This window comes from Camponotus floridanus, unplaced genomic scaffold, assembly GCF_003227725.1.
Source record: "Camponotus floridanus strain SB8 unplaced genomic scaffold, Cflo_v7.5 scaffold142, whole genome shotgun sequence".
Lineage (NCBI taxonomy): Eukaryota > Metazoa > Arthropoda > Insecta > Hymenoptera > Formicidae > Camponotus > Camponotus floridanus.
In genome coordinates this window covers 399,169-416,460 of record NW_020229262.1, presented here as the reverse complement: position 1 = coordinate 416,460, position 17,292 = coordinate 399,169, and the positions used below count along the sequence as shown (strand labels likewise).

At 32.7% G+C, this 17,292-nt stretch overlaps 1 protein-coding gene across 1 annotated transcript; it reads right to left on the bottom strand.

The window, feature by feature from the left end:
• Positions 1–6,225: 6,225 nt before the first annotated feature.
• LOC112637212 lies at positions 6,226–8,052 on the bottom strand. Its single transcript, XM_025406432.1, has one exon. The coding sequence runs from the start codon at positions 8,050–8,052 to the stop codon at positions 6,226–6,228; it is 1,827 nt and encodes a 608-aa protein (XP_025262217.1).
• Between the last annotated feature and the right edge of the window lie 9,240 nt (positions 8,053–17,292).

Genomic DNA, 17,292 nt, shown 5'->3' with positions numbered 1-17,292 from the left:
GAGACCTGTACTCTGATAGATCGTAACATTTAATAAATTTTCGATTATTGGAACGATAATTCAATCCATTTTGTATTGTTTTTCCGCAATGTCCTAAAAAATCGATGCAATTCGCGCATCATCCATTCTGTAGAATTAGATTGAGTATGCCTAATCGATCTATATAAAACTTTTTCATATTTTCATCATTTAAACGTGCTTTCCATAATGCAGACGTGAATTGACAACTATGATCTGATAAAATGCGCATTGGCTGTCCAAATTTTGGAATAAACCCACATAGAAATTGGCATCCTGTTAATGTTTATTAAACCATCATAACTCCATAGAATATTTATCTCCATGGTGGAAGTTAGATAGACATTTATTAGAGATCCATTAAACCGTCATAACTCTTTGAGATGTTTACATCCACGATGGAAATCAGACAGACGTCCATCAAACATTTATCCTACCTCTATAATAAATATCTTCTTATAGACGTCTATTAGACAATAATTATGGATAATAGTTTTACATATAAATAAATAATATTTAAGTAGATAATTAATATTATTAAGATTAATATTTAAGTTTTAACATTAATGAAAATTTAAAAAAATTATAAGTAAAAAAAAATTTTCAGTTAATTTTTCAAGTACATTTAAACATTTACAATTTAATATTTTTATACACATTTTTAATTATTTATAATTTAATTTATAAATAAAATACATTTAAACTGTACATAATTATATAAATTAATTGTATAAATTATTATATTTTAGGTCTATTAATATAATTACCCAAGCTTTTATTAGAAAGAAAACTGATGAACTGATAAAAAAATGATAAACGTCCACAATAAAAATCAAATATATACTTCAAATGGACCTCTATTAGACATCTTTAACTAACATTGCGTGAATCATTAATAGAGGGCTCATGAAGCCTCGGTAGACGATTGATAGATGTTCCGCGGATCATTAATAGAAGATTCACAAACCCTCGGACGATTAATCGACGCTCCGTAGTTCATTAATAGAAGGTTCACGAAGCCTCGATGGACGATTAATCGACGCTCCGTTGGCCATTAATAAAGGTTTCATAGAATATGGAGGAATGAAATATATAATTGTAAATAAAAATATTAAAAATTGTAAAAAAAGCTTTGTTTATTGAAAATAAAATTACAAATCAATTTGATGTTTAAGGCAAATTAATTTAATGCTCCTTGGTACTCGCCGTGACTATGTTGGATTATGACGTCAGAAGCAAGAAATTACACGCTGAAAATTTTACGTGCCATTTTTCAATACAATAATATTTACACAGACTAAACTTATAACTATTTCAAAGTTCGGGGTTACGCGCAAGTACACGCAGCCTGCCATCGATCCCTTAGATTGCTAATCAACATATGGCAAGCACACGGCTTGTCCTTACGCAACGATTACTCGTCCGATTACCTTAGAATTTTCCTATCATAAAACTACTCGGATTATGCATACTGAATCCTGGTTTTCCAGAAGACATTCTACATCCCGCTTTCGTAGAGTAAATATCGCGTCTTCAGAGAGTCTATCTTGCGCCTATATAGAGAGTCTATCTTGCGCCTATATACAGTACACATCGTGACTTGATTTAAATTATACTAAACTTATACAATAAACGGAACGTTCAAATTGTAGATAAAATAAATTCGGAATATCCATTTAACACGGAACGTCAATTATTTATCTCCCGAGATCACTCACATATACATAATCTATACACAAGATATAAAAATAGATTTCTTGTGCAAATATTTGAATAGATATCTTGTATGTGTGTGTGTATTTATAATACTGCACAGACAATAAATTTGTTAAGAATTTCAAAAAAATCTTTAATCAATTTATTGTCGTGGAATTCTCTGACAGTATTCAAGTAATACCGAAAATATGGCTACAGAGTGAGGAATTATGCAAAATATCCTTCACATTATAAGATAGATTATAGAATTTGGCGATTGAGAATGAAGAAACGTCAACTTCTGATTAGTCTTTTTTAAAAATTGAACGGATTTTTGACGAGTATCGTATATAAGTATAAATAAAAGTTTTAATTTTTTTCTTCTTTTTCGTAATATTTGCTATTATTATAATATTACAATAAGTATTGTATAATATTTGCTATAATAATTGCTATAATATAAGTATAATATTTGATATAATATAAGTATAATATTTGCTATAATATAAGTATAATATTTGCTATAATATTTATAAGTATAATATTATAATAAGTATAATATTTGCTATTATAATTTAAAATATTTTCAGCGTCCTTACGAAAGACCGAAAAAACAAGAAAGGTAATCTATACCTCAGACTTGGATACCGGCAAAGAACCAGGTTCTTATAGAAAAATTAGAGCGAAAAAAGTTGCATCTTCGTCTGAAAGCAAAGATGAATCATGCACAGACGTAAATTTACTATCTCCTCCCTCTCTTCCAAAACGTAAGTACACACACAAATCCATTGTATCTATTTATGATACATATACAAAATTTATATTTTACATTTTTTATATTCATGTTTTATTTTGTATTAAAAAGGTCAGCGATTCTACGATAAAAGTACAAAATAAAAGTTCATCTCTTACATGTTCTCGGAAATTTGCGAAAAGAAACAGCGAATCAAGCAAAACAAAGCAAAAGGTCTCAATTCGAACCTCCAATCATTCTTGCAAAGTATATTTGTTAAATCTCTTTGTAATAACATAATTATTGCATAATTACATAATTCAAACCGCAAATAACAAATTTCAGACATATTAATAAAAGACTGTGCGCAATTCGCATAAAAACAAAATTTTCTAACATCTGGCTCACCAATGTTCATGCTCCGACAGAAGAATAAAGAGGATGCGATTAAAAATAACTTCTATAATCAACTAGAAGTGCTATTTGATTCACTACCTGCAAATTACGTGAAGTTGCTACTAGAGGATTTTAATTCGAAGATCAGAAACCAACTGACTCATTGGAGAACCACAGGAGGACACAATTTACACGAAAATAGCAATAAAAATGGAGAGCGACTCGTTGACTTCGCCAATAGTATAGACTTGATGAGCTCGACTTGCTTCCCACATAAACGGATACATAAAAGAATCTGGACATCACCAGATGGACGCACGCATAACTAAATAGATCACGTACAGAGGCGTTGGGCCTCTAGCATCCTGGATATCCGCTTGTATCGAGGGACGAACTGTGACTCTGACCATTATCTGATTAAAGTGAAACTCCGATGTTGAATATCAACGATTTTTGAGGCAAAACGAACCCACCTCGAAGGTTCAATATTAACAAACTCCGGAATGAATCAATAGCCAACGAATACGGACTGACGCTGGAGAAGGAGCTAACCCCAATGACAAATGCTCTCACTGGGAAGGAGAAGACATGTAAATGAAGCGTGGGAAGAGATTAAGAGGAAAATAAAACTGTGGCAGAAAGGATGATAGGATAGAGAGCCCAGAGCAGAAAAAACTAGTGATTCGACGATGAATGCTTAGAAGTACTAAACATGAAGAACGAAGCCCACAAGCAATTCACGGAGCGACCAACAAGAGCCAAAAATGATAAGTATGACGACCTTCGACGATCTGCAAATAAAGTCATAAGATAGACGAAACAAAATTATCTTAACGAGAAATTCCGATACATTAATGAAAATTTTGCGGTTAATGACACAAAAACAACATATAAGATGGTAAAGCAGACTAAAAAAGGTTTCAATGCAAGGACGAATTTATGTAAGGATGAAGATGGACATATGCCCAGACAGCACAGGACATTCTATGGACATTCATTTTATGTCCATTTTACGTTCGCACGGACATGAAATGACCGTTCATCGTACATCCGATTCGGGACATCCATTAACGGCCAATATTTGGATGTCCACAAAATGTTCGATCTTGGACGTGAAAGTTTCGCGCGAGCACGCAAGGATGTGTTAGTTCGTTCGTTTACCGCTATGCGACGTGCGCTATCTTTCTCTATTTAAGTTTTAGTTATAGAATTATACAGAGTGTCCAAAAGTCCCGGACCGGTCGAACATTTCATAAACTATGTACTTTAGAAAGAAATGTTTTAGACAGAAGTTATATGGCTTGAAGGGGGCCATCAAATAGTGGCAATGATTTGACCTTGAAGAGTTATTTGAAGGTGACGTAAGGGTCACCTTCAATTTCTTAAATAAAACTCCCTATTTTTTTATTACATATTTGTATAGTTTATCTTGAGAGCTTTCCAAAACACTATAATAAAGTATTTCTTTATTGACTTTTCGAGTTATGAGGCTTGAAATCATTTCTTAATTTTGCATAAACTATAAAATATCTAGTAAAATATTCATTTTTCGATTATTTTACCTTAATACTTTTATGTACAAAATAATGAGAGGAATCAATTAATGTAAAGAAAAAATATAGTTGTTTTTAATAAAAAAAATATGTAATTTGCAATTAACAATTACATTTTTTTTTTTAAAACAACTATGTGTTTGCAAAGAGTAACAAATAAGATTAAAAATATACTTTCCAATTTAATTTCTGATCTAAATACAAGAATTTCAGATATTAAGTCGGGCGAGTATTTTGCATGGTTGCAGCGTTGCGAGGAATTGATCAAAGAGCTCGAAGAACGCAGTCGTGTCAAGCGTCCGCAGTCGTGTCAAGCGTCCGCGACTCTCGATCGGAAATAGACAATCTCTGGTAGCTAAAATCGAAGGTGCAAAAATTCGATTGCAGAGACGATTTATTCCCAGTGGTGGTGATTACAGCGATGACAATAACGCGGAAAGACTCACTTGGCGAGAGATCAATACCGCGATCGATAGCCGTATTCTGACCGGTGCTGTGATTAACGCAAATCATATCGAACCTCGTCAATTTCTCGAGGATGCCGAAGACATCGTGCTCGAGCAAATCCAAGATGTTATAAAAAGATACAACAGTGTAAAAGTAAATACAGTGTTTAACGGTGAATTTGTGTCGGGTGATAAGCGTACAAATAAAAGTATAAATACGAAAAACTGTGAACTCTTTCGCACATCCGATTTACGCGAATGGTACGAGCGCCACGTTATCGAGTCCAATCTAGCGGGAAATCGCAGTGCGATAAGGGGCGTTGTGAGCTGCGTTCCAAAATTCATGGCACGCTACGACAGTGCTGTGAGGGAACAATAATATCATTGATTTTGTAGTCACTTCCTGCTACAGCTACTGCGGCTGGAAAGGTGAGGCAGTTACAATATTTAAGATGGCGGAAACCATGACGGTGCCATGGAGAAGTTCACTCTCATCGACGCAAAAAATAACAAAGAATATAAAATTTTAATATCGAAAATTTTAATTACAAATGCTGCAAGAGCAAGAAATGGCAAATTTACAACTTTTGTGATATATGCATTCATTTTACAAATATTTCGGAATAGAAATTAATACATAACCTATTTGCTTATAGTTAGAGTTAATTTATCTATTATTCTTGAATGCCCAAATAGTGACATTATCATTATTTATTATAATATACATATTATATTATTATTTACTATAACATTCATATTATAATTGATAGGAAGAACAAATGGCAATAGAGAGCGAATAAGTAGGTGAAAATTATAATAAAGAAAACAGTTATAATAATTTAATAAAAAGAGGCGCAAGAGGTGAGAATGTACAGAGTTTCATATAAATAGTCTGGAAATATATATAAAAGTAAAAATAAAAATAAAAATAAAAATAAAAATAAATATAAAGTTAGCGGACGTTTCGGCTCTTGGTTCGAGCCTTCTTCAGCGCAAAGATATAATATTAATAAATAATAAGGGACATACAATAAATCATAATTACTAAAACGAAGAATAAATAAAAGCTATGACAAGATCGCAGAGACGTAACGTTAATAATCGCTTGTCAAAAATATTGGTCTTCATGGTAAAAAATGTGGAAGCCTTTATTACGCGAATGTAGAACAGTGGCTCGACAACAGTACCAGGTGCAGTCTAAAATTGGCATCGACAAATTATAGATATTAATATTATAAAAGGATGAAAGAAATAAAGGTACTTACTAAGACACTGTTCTACTGTGGAAACCAGAGATGGAAAGCATACAACAAGCTTCAAACATAAAATCGGTTACTGTCAAAAATGACGGTGAGAGGCACTTATATATACTGGAACGTGACTTTCATATTTTCGGTAGTTTGTTTATAATGTCATGATACAAAGACGGTAAACTTTCTGTGTCTGTCTGCAAATTTAAACCATTCTTCTGTCTTTTTATAAAAAGCATTTCTGAGATGAGTCTTTTATTATAAAAAGAAGTCTCATCAAGAACCTGAACGTCATTCCAACGAAAATCATGATCTCCTTGTAGTCTATGATTAGTAATGACAGAACGAGTAACAAGATTTTTATTAATATGTGATCTATGCTCTGAAATTCTTGTCTTTAACATTCTCGATGTTTGGCCGACATATGAGGCATCGCAATCGGAACAGTTAATTTTGTAGACTACGTTTGTTTTACAGTTAGTGGGAATATAGTCTTTATGAACTTTAATAAACTTGTTTAATTTATTCAGGCTGGTATAGGCAAGTTTTACGTTCAAGTTATTTGTGACATCTCTGAACTGCTCAGTGACACCCGGCAGATATGGAACTGTAAAAAACGTGGAGGAATCGTTTGATGCACTATGATCATTGTGAACACGACCATTAATCAAAAATCTTAGCCGTTGATTCATGACTTGAAAAACAAGGCTCAGAGGATATCCATTGTCCAGAAGGATCCTTACAACAAGGTCAAGATTTTTATAATGAAAAGTCGGATGTGATAAAGAGGAAACCCTGTCCACGAGACCGATTATCGTGCCCTTCTTTTGGCAAAGTGGATGTTGAGAGAAATAATTCAGATATCTGCCCGAAAATGTGGATTTGTGAAACCAGTCAAATATTAGAACGTTATTATTGACAATTATAGTTACGTCCAAAAAGTTGATTTTTCTGTCAACCTCTAGTTCACAAGTAAATTGTAATCTGTCATGAAAGGAATTAAAAATGGAAAGAGTCGAGTCAATTGAGTCTGTAGGAACAGTCATTAGGATGTCGTCAACATATCTAAAATAAAATCGTGGAGTAAATCTTAATGTATTCAAGGCTTTCTCTTCTAAGTCCTGTAAAACTATGTCAGCTATGATAGGTGATATGGGAGATCCCATGGGGGTGCCGAAAGTTTGTTTATAAAACATGTTATTGAAAGTAAAAAAAGTGGAGTTTAATACTAGTCTAACTGCATTTAAAAACTCAAATTCAGGCAAACCACATGTGTTCTGAATAAATCTCCATCTGCTCGAGACGCTGGAAAGAGCCAGATCAACCGGAATATTCGTGAACAGGGAAGTCACATCTAGTGAGATTAACACAGAATCGTCATCAATGTGAATATCAGCTAATTTATGTACTAGATCGAAACTGTTATTTATGTGACTAGGAGCGATAGGAAAGTTCTTAATCATGACCTTGTGCAAAAATAATGCAAGGGAATAGAGAGGGCTATTAATAGATGAGACGATGAGTCTGAATGGAATGTTAGTCTTATGGATTTTTGGTAAACTATAGGCTCTAGGTAAAGTCCCATCGGTAAACAGAAGAGATTTGTAAATGGCATTAGAGATGTAGCCATGATTTTTCCATCTCGATAATAGCTCTCGTAAGCTAGAAATCAGTTTTTTTGTAGGGTCCTTCTTAATTATTGTATAAGTATTCTCGTCTCCAAGTAATTGCTGAACCTTGTTTATATAGTCCGTTCTACCAAGTGCCACCGTAACATTCCCCTTATCTGCGCGTGTAAGGATGAGATCTTTATTCTTTTGTAGGAAATTTTTAGTAATTGAATAGAGGCGTGTCAACCATTCATTTCGTGAATTTCTAGGATAAGAAAAAGAAGGGATGTTTTTAATCACTGATTTCGATTTGTCTCTAATAGAAATTCTTAATTCCGGAGAAAGCTTCATTAAGTTGCATTCAATGTGTTTTATGAATTCCGTAGTTAAATTGGGAATGTTAATGTGAGGAAGGCTAAAATTCTCCCCAAGTTGTAAGAAACTTTGAATTTCCGGAGGAATATATAAGTTCAATAGATTGACAAACCATTTATCCTTAATCTCATTCAAATTAGAATGTGAATTTGTATATATGTTAGGATCAATTAGAATTTCACAGATATTATTTAATGGTAAATTGTTCCTATTGAATGACCATTTAAAGCGCTGTAATGAGGCAGAATCATTATCAAGAATCGAAGGATGTAGATGACAATAGTAGTGAATCGGTTTGAGACTATTAATACTGCGTTGTTTTGAAAGCAAGAAATTAAATTTTTTGTTTAGTCTGTAACTATCATTTAGGTAGAAGCAAAATAAAGGGCGGCTTTGACTATTGAAAAAATAATTATATTCATATTATACTATTTCATTTTTTAATTTTTCAGATAATGAATTTGCTTATTCATTATTGCGTCAAGCAAAAATATAAAGGTACGCATATGGAATTGCAAAATGTCATACAAGCAGATAATCAACAGATATCAAACAAACAAATTATTTTAATGTTTAATTTATTAATTTAACTATTTAAAATTGTCCATAAGAAATGGACAATTTCAAATAGTCAAATTAATAAATTATATATTTTATAGAAGATAGATTTACAGATGCAAGATATGATGAAGTGAGACATGATAAAACAGAGGTGCAACGCAAATCTGATGAAACTGCAAACTGCAGTACTGAAATCGATACAAAAGGTACAAATTAAAAAAATAATTTTCAAACGAAAGAACATGTATTATATTTATTATATATATTATATTTTATCTGTTTAACATTATATTCTATATCTGTTTAATATTTTATATTCTATTTTTATTTGTTTACAACATATATGGACACGAGCCGAAAATAGTCTTCTACTATCTAGCCATGTAATAAATGTGTTAAGATGTGAATATAATGCATTCACAACTTTCTGAACACATCTCCAAGCTGTTGCTTTTCCTACATCGAATCGATTAGCAACGCACCTAAAATTAATAATAGAATAGAATTAATAAGTAAATATTAAATATTATGTATTTATTACATCTTGTTATATACTTTATTAAATATATAATGTCTTTAAAACATCTTATGTCCCGATTTTGATCATTGGTACTATCTTTTTATCCAAAATTAAACTTACCTGTATGAATTAGGAATTGCCATCATTCATATTTCTAACAATATTGTTTTTTCTGAATTGATAGTATGTCTACCTCGTCCTTCGGATTGTTTTATTAATTGTGAACTTAATAGTTCCAACAAAAATATAAACGTTGATCGACTAAGACTGAAAAACACATTAAAATAAATTAAAACAACATGGAACTTTTATATAAGATTATAAATTATAAATTATATTTCTTCACAAAAATATTGATTAAATATTAATTAAATAATCAATAATAATTTATCAAATAAATTACTTATCGAAAATGACTTTTAAAATCACTATCTGTACATTGTCAAACTACGATATAATTATTGCAACGTACTTTAGGTACGTTGGAACGTTCGAAATCATTTTTGGAACGTACTTAAGAACGTTCGAAATAATTTTTTATTAAATTTATAACTTCTTCCAAATCAGATTCATCTCTTGAGTCTTCATCTGATTCTTCAAATATTAAATTTAAATACGTTCCAATCAAAAATTTTTGTCGCCTGTCCATATTTCTAAGTTAAATAGATTACTCAATTGCTAGTACTGCCAGCACTGAAGTAGCGTTCCGTTTTGAACATCGTATAGCCATACTTACAGCCATGGACGTAAGAAATACTGGACAGAGTATATTGCTGCGGGGATGAAGCTCAAAGGGTGAGGGGAAAGAAATGTCTACTGCAATGGAATATGAGGCATGTAAGATGGCGACGGATATTAATTTCACGTAGTGTGATATTTTTGAATTTCTTAATATTAAAAAATGATTCGGAATAACACAGCGATTTCAGATGATAGATGATTTCACGGAATCTCTCATATTTTATTCGATTTACGTCCGTGCGACGTGAAAATAGACACTAAATCTGATGCATCTAAGATGGCCGCGACAATAAACCCCTTACCCCTTACCTTTCACTCCCCTCGTCTAAAAGAGTACTTTATGCTCTGTCCAGTATTTCTTACGTCCATGCTTACAGCACGCTTTCATAAAATGGAAGGCTGTTGATAGCATGCTTTATGACGTAATGATTACAGCGCTGGCAGTGAATTTTAGAACACAGCCGTGGAACGATGGTGGTGGAGAGTGACAGTGACACGCGGAAGAGAGTCGCAGTATGGGAGTCGAACAGTGTAGTCATGGTCGAGTGATAAACCTTGTGATAAGATTAAACGAGTATATTAGACTCAGTGTCTCAATTATTAAGAAACCTTAATTGGCAAATTCCTTTCTCTGAAGCCCTCCTATCCTGACACCATCATCCAAGATATTCCTTCGTATAACCTATACCAGGTATCTTACAGTACAAAGGAAGAGAAGTGACATATTAAAAGTTATTATCAAGCGGCACAGTAGCGTCGCGACGCCAAGTACATTTATTAATATTATATAAAAATACAGATTTGTGACACTTAACGACAACCAAGTGGACTGTGATTCATCAATTAAAAGGTAATATTGCGAAAAATATGTCTCATTTTAGATGATTAGATGTTTAGATGTTTAGATGATTAGATGTTTAGATTAGACATATTATATTAATAAAAAGAATAAACAGTTATTGTTTTGTGGAATATAATTGTGTAATTTATAATTATATGTGTGTGTGTGTGTGTGTGTGTGTGTGTGTGTGTGTGTGTGTGTGTGTGTGTGTGTGTGTGAAAATTATTGATTTAATTAAGTTTTTAACATTACATATCTACTATTATAGATTTCATTCTTATTGCATTACTTTTTATTATAAAATAAAATTTTATTTCACATGTATGATTATAATGATGTATATAATGTTCACATGTATGAAGAATCAAAGAAAATGTTAGAAGTTCAGATTTAATTAAAATAAAACATGCTGCAATTCTGTCATTGTATTAGATTTCTATCTTAAACAAAATGAAATTTAAAGTAAAATTTGGCCATTACTATGTTTAAAGAGAAAAAGAAGAAGTTTATAAAAATTCGAAAACTGAAACAAATGTATGTAATGAGTAAATAATAATAATATAATAATAATAATTACCATAAAAGTTTAATACAAGTTTGTTGCGTATCGTAATAAATATTATTTTATAAGGCAGCATCAACATATATAGTACATCCTCCCACAACTTAAAATATATTTCCAATTTTACAAATATGATGTTACCCTTTTCCTACTTCCATGCAACATATAAACCTTATTCTTCTAAATAATCTATTCATACAAGTTATGATTGATGACGCAGAAAAAGATTATTTATGTGTACATAATTATATATAAGTATGTATATCTATAACTCTATAGTTCTATAGTACATAATTATTGTATACACACACACACACACACACACACACACACACACACACACACACACTCATGTATGTGTGTGTGCGCGCGCGCGCGCGCGTGTGTGTAGAAATTTACATATTTTACTGTGCAACCATAATTATAGTTACAATCATAATTATAGACATTTATTACATTTGCCTGCATAGACACAAATATAGTTATGCAGAAATATTCCCTACATGTATAATGATAATTAGATATATATATATATATATATATATATATATATATATATATATATATAAGTAGCTGCTACGCTGAACAATGTGCTAATGAAATTAGCAGCGCTAAGTTTTTAACTAAAATTTTTTTATATGTATTAATTTTTAATTTTTATATAAATTTTTATTTTTATTTATTAATTTATAATTTTTAATTTTTTTAATAATTTTTAATTTTGTATTTTGTATTATCATTTTCTATTTTTTTTAAATTAAACTTTTCAGGATATATGCATATGATTATTGCAATGTATGTGATTGTTCATTTTTTCAATTTGATTTTTTATAATAGATATATTACAATTTATTTAATATCATTTTTCTTTTAATATCGAAAATAAAAAAGAAATATGTCTATTTTATAGTAAAAATTTTTATTCAATTGGCGCAACTTTTTAATATTATTTGTAGGAAATTAAAACAATTATTTTGTACAATTTTTTTTAGTACTAAATGACACGAATTTTTTCAATTACTATCTTAACAAATAACTGTTTTAATTCGACTGACAATGAGCAATGTGTGAAATTCTCAAGAATTATCTCGATCCCTTCCTGCGTAATGACGAGCAGAAAACGAAATCATTTCCGTGTGCATGCTCATCAGTCTACTAGGGACAACGTGTTGAGGCATATAGGAAAGCGAGGAAACTTCGCTACAGCGAATTTTCATTTATAGAGAATTTGCGATACCCGCAGAGTTGGTGTAAGTCTTCACGGATTGGTGCAAGATAAGGACAACTTCTATCCCTTTCTTCTGCTGGAAATTGAAAATAAGTACGTACAGATTGTGTGATAATCCGACTCTTCAGCCATTCGTAGCAGCCTTTGCCCTTTTGTAAACGAGATAATGCTTTGCAGAGACACAATGACTATTGATTTCTAGCTATTAATTCTGTAGCAAAACAGTATTCATTTCTTAAAGTTATAATTTGAAAAAGTCTTTATTATACAATGATATATAGAATAATGTGTATATAATACAGTAAGTGTTGTTTACTGTATATGTGATTTTCGTTGCATATTTATGTAGCGTTAAAAAAATGTTATGTATTAGTATTTTGTGAAATTTTGATTTTTTTCTTTAGGAAATATAAATTTATTTTAATGTCAAAATATATGAGAGATTCAAATTAATTATCCATTTGATAACAGCTGCTTTAAATATATAAATGTATTATAAATGTATTATATTATAAATATAAGATGATTTATTTATATACATAATTATGGCATATACGAATTAATTTTAAAGTAATATTGTTTTTAATATTAACATTGTACATTTATTAATATTGTATAATTTACTGTTTACTTTTTTAATATTCTGTAAGAAATGATATTATAAGTTTTATACGTTTATGCGCGACTTTACATGCAGCAACAAATTGATAGTATCATATATTCAAAGCTGATATATATGTGAAAAATGCGGCTTCAGCATGGTACATGTCCTTCGAAAGGTTTCAACGGGCCAAGGGTGAATTGCAAAGGGCGGTACGAGGCCATTTATTATCCCCATTATCGTGCTTCTGACCTCACTGTCTACTCCCTCAGGACTTGAACATACCTATAACATACAATCCCCTTTCACTCTTGACAATGCTGCCCTTGTCTCACATTCGAAATATAGTCGACAGCATCGATAGTTTTAGAATTATATGTTCAATCGTGTTTTATCGAGCGTTTGTCTGTTTCGCAATCACGACAATTGATAGTAAAATAATTTATAATTACAAGATTCAATATTTAACTGTTAAAAATAACATGTAAGGGGATTATTTTATTTTATAGCTAAATGATGCTTTTCAAACATGGGTTTTTAAAGAAGAAGAAGAAGAGTTTCTTTAAGAGAAAAAAAAGATGTATAATAATTATTAAAATATTGCAATAACAATTTGTATATCATATAAAATTACGATGATTACACACACACACACACACACACACACACACACACACACACACACACACACACATATATATATATAACATATAATAGTAATAATAACTTTAAATATAATTGCTGCTAACAATATAATTATCATAAATATATATAAATTATATAAATATATTTTTAGTGGCAATATATTTAAAGTTATTATTACTATGCACAAGGTTATTATTATCAATGTTATAGTAGTAATAATTTTGAAAATAGGAATCTCAACTATAATTTTTTTTATTATGCAATTATTGCCTCTTTTCAGTGCATTTTTTTGTGTAATTTGTCATATACTTATCATTTATTATGATAATGCCTAAATAATCTCCTACTAGTATGCTATAATTTTTATTTTTTACGTACAATGTCAATATAAAATTTATTTTATTTTATGAATATTAATATTTTTACGAATTCCTTACATTACATATAACTATTTATAATGTGTGCATATATCTGTATGTATATATCCGATAACATAAATCTTATTATCTATATCTTTAAAATAACATTCACGTTAATCAATGTCTAATTTTCGAAATGTTCCAGAAACTCCGAATAGATCGTCCGGGTTTATTACAGAATTTGATCGGAGAGATTCGTTAACTTTAACTTTTTCTTCCTTCAGGAACCATTCTCTTCGTTCTATCAATTTTGCTTTCCACATATCTGAAACAATATCAAAGAAATTTGAACATTTTTTAGTATATGTTTTACATTTCTAAATATATAATGAATATATTTATTTGTNATATTCGACGAGAATCCAAGCAAGGATCCTACATTGTCGGGTTTGGTAAAGTTTATTCTGTAGGCATTTGATTTCGCTCTTTAGCTACTGTGATTGGCGCGGAGCCTATTGGATATTCCTCATCATAATCGTTTTCAACATCTCTGGAAAGGTGTTCATCTCGCAAAATTGCGCGTTTGAGATAATCATTTATGGCGTGCAATTCGTACGATCCTTCGGGAATCGTAATTTCCTTGTCGTCGTTGCCAAAATAAAATTTATTATTCGAAAAATTTACGTTCGGAATCGTGTGATAAGTTTCAAAATCCTTTAAATCCGAGCTCGTAATCGGCATCGGACCAAATCTTATAGCGGGGAAATAAGCTTACAGCGAGAACGCTGCTTCTGCCAGTCAACGTAAGTGTCAGTGACATGTCGAACGAATACTGAGTCATGACGATGGATTGTCAGGCTTTAAATTGATCGTTTGAAGAAATTTTAAACACAACTGTCCACAGATACTCTGATTATAACTTTTGATAAGATGTGTAATTGTATTCAATTTTCACTCGTCCCGAAATATCGTACAAGTTCCTTGGGCGGTCGAAGATTTCCAAAACTGTCGAAATATACGACACGATCGTCCCTCTTTGCGTACGCTACCCAATGAGTACCGGGACCATCAACGTCATCCAAATTGACGATACCGCTTTCGTTTCGTCGTACGCCGCTTATCGGTAAATTATTGCGCATGAAAACACCTCTAAAGAAAGGTATACACATACGTTTCGCAAATTGTTCCAATTGCACGTTAGTTGTCGCACCCGTAGGCATTTTTAATGTTTTTTCGACGTTTTTTTTTTCTCTTAGACTTTGTTGAGAATCCCTGTCCACGCTTGTACGGAGCGAAATAAAGTCCGCGATCTTCCATAGCGCGATTGTGACGCTGCATCTCTTCCAGCTGACGTTGCGCAGCCTTGCTATCGTTTACCGCCTTTGCGATTCCCGCCGCACCGCCGGCCAATGAACCGACAACTCCCAACAACGGTAAAAGTGGTAAAATACCACCACGTTTCGCTACTGGAAGTATTCGTTTCTTCCTCCTCTTTGTCGTCGATGGCTTTTTCATCCCCATGCCGAGTTTTGTCTTTGCCTTCATTGCCGCCCAAACAGTCGTAGCGGCTGCTCTTTCACCGAGAGTCGAATCCCTCGCGATAATGCGTTCTTGCGCTCTTGCAGCTAGTATGCGATCAGCGATGTGACGTTGGTCGAAGTCGTTGCTTCGCGCGTAAGCAATGTCGTGTTCGCGACACGCCGCGTCCAATGGATTGATGCCTCGATCACTTCTAGCCAATCGTTTCTCTAATCGAGTTCCCGGCCCGCAAAACTGATAACCGGGAATATGTAATTCGATGGGAAGCGCGTTTGTCGCACGATTTAAGAGGCCGCTGCCTTTTACAATTCTCGCTGACATTCGTAGCAATCTTTTATCAACGGTGGTGGACCGTCAATGTGTGTTTGCTGCCACGGCTGGTTGTAATGTCGCATGCACGAACGATATTGTCGAACCTCCGGATCAGCCTTTATATATTCTGGAAGCTTGTCCCACAATCGTTCCACGTAATCACCAAAATTTTGAAGTAATAAAATCTTTGGGATATACTGCAGTTGTTTGGCGGTAAGCCCGAGAATGTCTCTCTCATCCGACAGAAGGAGAAACATTTTTGATACTGACCGGTTTCGAGTCGAGACACTTCTATAAATAGGTCTCCCCCTCGCGATCATTCGCAAAATTGATTCGAAAGAGAAAACATGCGGTTCGTGCGACAAGCGCGGGTAATCAAAGTATCAAATTTCGATGATAGACTAATATCGGAGAAAAAAGTACGCAAGCATGGAAACATGCTGCCGACTACTATATGCGGTATCGTTTGCGGCCCTTCAAACTGTGGTAAGACAAACGTGTTGATTAGTCTGATAGAAAGTCCACACGGTGTACGTTTCGAGAACGTGTACGTATACTCGAAATCGCTTCAACAGCCGAAATACAAATACTTGGAAAATTTACTAGCACCTATAGATGAAATCGGATACTTTACATTCTCTAATAACAACGATGTCATTCCACCGAGCGAGGCGCTTCCGAATTCCATCTTTATCTTTGATGACGTGGCATGCGACAAGCAGGATACGATAAGAGAGTATTTTGCAATGGGTCGACACTCGAGCGTTGACTGTTTCTATCTTTGTCAGACGTACGCCAAGATACCTAAGCATCTTATACGCGACAACGCGAACCTGCTCATCCTGTTTAAACAAGATGGCACAAACTTGAAACATGTGTACAACGATCATGTGAATACCGATATGTCTTACGATGATTTCCATGCATTGTGTCAGAAATGTTGGCAACGCAAATATGGCTTCGTAGTCATTGATAAAGATAGTATGTTGATCAATGGACGATATAGAAGGGGATTTAATGATTTCGCGATACCGTAAAGCGATCAGTCATCATCGACACATCGATCGAGCATCATGAACGGCGATCGTGAAAAGATTGCGGCAGAGATTGCAAAAACGAGCGAATCGATTCGCAAAAAATATCGCGCTTTGAAAACTGGTAAAATGCAGGAAGATATCATATTGGAAAGGCAATTTAAACGATTACCGAGCCTTTAAAACAGCTTGTCGAAAATACTGTGGAATCTGATGCGTTGAAAATCGAACCGTTGAGTTTGACGTTTGGTGAGAAGCAAGAGAAAAAAATAA